The 3,223-nt window shown below is 43.5% G+C and overlaps 1 protein-coding gene across 1 annotated transcript; it reads left to right on the top strand.

The window, feature by feature from the left end:
* The first annotated feature begins 2,227 nt into the window (after nt 1-2,227).
* Nucleotides 2,228-2,803, top strand: LOC140912121 (interferon beta-like). Its single transcript, XM_073346284.1, has one exon. The coding sequence runs from the start codon at nt 2,228-2,230 to the stop codon at nt 2,801-2,803; it is 576 nt and encodes a 191-aa protein (XP_073202385.1).
* The last annotated feature ends 420 nt before the right edge of the window (nt 2,804-3,223 follow it).

The following is a 3,223-nucleotide window of genomic DNA, read 5'->3' as shown; positions in this document are numbered from 1 at the left end:
CAGTTGTTGGGACCACTCAGAGCCCCGTTCCGGTCCCTGTCAGCGAGGTTCCGTTACAGCCAGGAAACCAGGGCTTCCTTCAGACTGCAGTTGCCTCAGACACTCTCTGTAGGTGACATGGAGAGATGCACCCACCAGACCTGTAGTAGCACTGCCCCAGCTCAATGCGCGTCTGCTCGTTCCAGGCCCCACACGTGGATCATAACTGTATGGAGAACACCCCAAGAGGGAACTGGGAGCAAAAGCTTCTGATTCCACGGCACTTCATCTCACCCCACACACCGTTCCATGTGGCACAGGGAAGAGGCATAAGCAGAGGGCTCTATCCCTGCACAGATCCTCTGCAGCAGGCTCTGAGGCCTTTGTAACCAACTTTTCTCAAATAATAGACTGGTTCTTTGCCTACTTGCTGCAGGGAAGATGGAAGTAGGGGTGCTGGGGTTGAGCAGCATCAAGTAATATTAGCAAGTGAATGCATGGTCTCCATCATATACAGGGTTTTCAGTTTTCTTCAATGGCTTTCAGCAGCCATACAACAACAAGTATTCCAGTGCCCCTAAATTGCTGTCACCATACAGATTTACTGAAAAAGATGATTTGGCTCCCCCACCCCGCATTATCCTGTGATTACTTTGTTACCTTCTCCTCCCCTAGTATTCATACTACGGTACTTATTTCCCTCTCTCCTCAACATCTTCTCTGGACTTCACCCTCGTTTGGGATAAACATCCCCAACACCCATGCAAAGTAATTCGAGAAAGGGGAGCGTAGTGCATGGCAATCTGGGGGCTCTGGTAAGTCTGCTTTCTCTGCACTATTCAGAAACTTTCATGTCGCTGATATAAGACTCTGATAGTTCTTATCAAAGTGCAGGAAGCCTTGGGAGACTCTAACCAAATTAATATGCACAGAAATGTTTTCATGGTTTATTCAGGTGATTCTTCCTTTCTAATTTCAGTGAAAATAGTTTTCTTTTTGGATGAAAAAACATTTTCCTGCCACGATGGCAAAATCCAGCACAACAGTCTGTGCTAGGGGAAGAGAACCAGAAAATGATATGTGACCACAGGAAACAAAGAGGCTAAAAGAAAGCTGAAGAATTTCCCTGCCCACGCCAAGGGGAAAACAAAAAAGTTAAGAGAAGGAACTAGCCAAAATGGTGAACACTGATTTTGATTTTTAAAAAATTCTTTGAATGACTACAACCCAGGGACATGCCTGTTAAAAATACAAATCAGGACTTCTCTTCATAACCTCCTTCTGGCCGCACTGTAAATCACAATCATCCATGTGGGTACCTCTCCAGTATGTGTAACTAATTGCTCATCCTGTTTTACTAATTACCCTCCATTTTTCACCACTGTCAGCTACTCAGAGTGACCAATAGGACAACATATTCACACCGTCTAACTGCATCGATTCCTCAGCTACAGTATATACACTCAGATCTGGAAGTAAACAAAAAATGAAAAAAGGTTCCATTCTCTCAGAGCTCACTCTCTATCTCCTGTGTTTTCCTAGAAGGAAGATACCGATATTTGCTGGTGTCTACATATTAAGTGTGCTTTTCAAGTTGCATGACTGAAGTTGAAAGCTACCAATATTTTTGGGAGGCCTAACATAGGTGCTGCCATACCCCCTGGCTTGAAGTGGTTTCCTTCATATTCACGGTTTACAGTTTGGTTCAATGGCTCTCAACAGCCCCACTACACAAACTGTTCCAGCTCCCCTGAGGCCAACCCTTTCCTCCCACTTCCTCCAGGCCTCAAAACTTTAAATATACCTAAACTAGTTTTGTTTGTCAAATGCAGGAAGTGATGAATGAGAAAAGTGTAGGGTTTGATGAATTGGCGGTCTTCTCATTACCACTTCTGAAGTGTGGATGATCGTATTATATTAGATCTTTAAATTAATGCATCATGAAAAGCCTGTATGTATGTGGATCCAGCATAAGTGAAAGGGGTTTGGTCACTTTCACAACAATACAAAATGGAGGAAGCGTGGTAAAAGAATCTAGAAAGCAGTGAATTATACAGAAAGAAAAAGACTCTGAAGCCTCCAGGAGGGAAAAACCTTTTAAAAAAAACAGAAAATGATGAAACAAAAATTCTGCCGCCAATTATTTAAAGTCAGAGACATGAAGGAAAGACACAGCAGTCTACATAGGACCCTCAACAAACTCCAGGCTCAAGGTTCCACACAAAGAAAAGAAGTGGAAGACATCGGCATGACCACCAGGTGTTTGCTGCACATTTGCCTCATACTGCTCTTCTCCACTGAAATCTCATCTCAGCTCTGTACCATGCTTCACTTCCAGCAGAACAAAGTGAACAAAGAGAGCTTGGAGCTTCTGGAGAAAGTGAGCGGAAATCTCCCCTCACAATGCATAAATGAAAGGGCAGCTTTCAAACCCACCCAGGATGTCCTCCAACTCCCAGTGTCCCAGAAGGAGAATGCCAAGGTGGCAATTCAAGAGATCCTCCAAGAGATCTTCAACATCTTTAGCAAAAACCTTACCCAAAGTGCTTGGGATGGGGCTTCCATAGTCAGGTTCCAAAATGGCCTTTACCAGCAAATTCAGCGGCTGGAGGCATGTTTGAGAGCACAGACAGAGAAAGGCTTAACCAACCCAGAAAGTCAGGACCTCCAGATCACCAGTCGGAGAGTGAAAAAATACTTTCAGGGGATAGATGCTTTCCTGAAAGAAAAGCAATACAGCCTGTGTGCCTGGGAGATCATTCGCGTGGAAATACCCAGATGTTTTGTACTGATTGACAAACTCACTCGAAGGCTGAGTAACTAAGGTACAGTACAAAACTTTTCCCTGGAGTAAATGAATTCACATTAAGGTAATTTATACAGCTGAACAGAGATAATGGATATTTTATAACTCTGCTTATATAGAGCCTGATCCTTCTTCTGTAGGATCAGTGGCCAAATCGCAACTGATTTCCATGGCAGCAGCTTTAGGCTCTTCCTGTCCTGTCCTGGAAACGGATTTTCAGTGACATGGATTTACTTTTTGGTGTTTCTACTATTGTTTATTTGTTTATTGTTTATTTTTGCACATCTTCATAATCTCTCACATATCAGTACTGTTGTGCAGTAGGGAATTGGCAGACCATGCAACAAAGTACACATATGTGGAATCCTTCGGCACCTCACCAGCACTTTGTGGTATGCGAGGGAAGAAAGTATCATTATCTGATGACGAAAGCACTCT

This window comes from Lepidochelys kempii, chromosome 5 (assembly GCF_965140265.1).
Source record: "Lepidochelys kempii isolate rLepKem1 chromosome 5, rLepKem1.hap2, whole genome shotgun sequence".
NCBI classification, from domain to species: domain Eukaryota; kingdom Metazoa; phylum Chordata; order Testudines; family Cheloniidae; genus Lepidochelys; species Lepidochelys kempii.
Note: the sequence above shows the minus strand (reverse complement) of the source record. Positions and strands in the feature narration are given on the sequence as shown.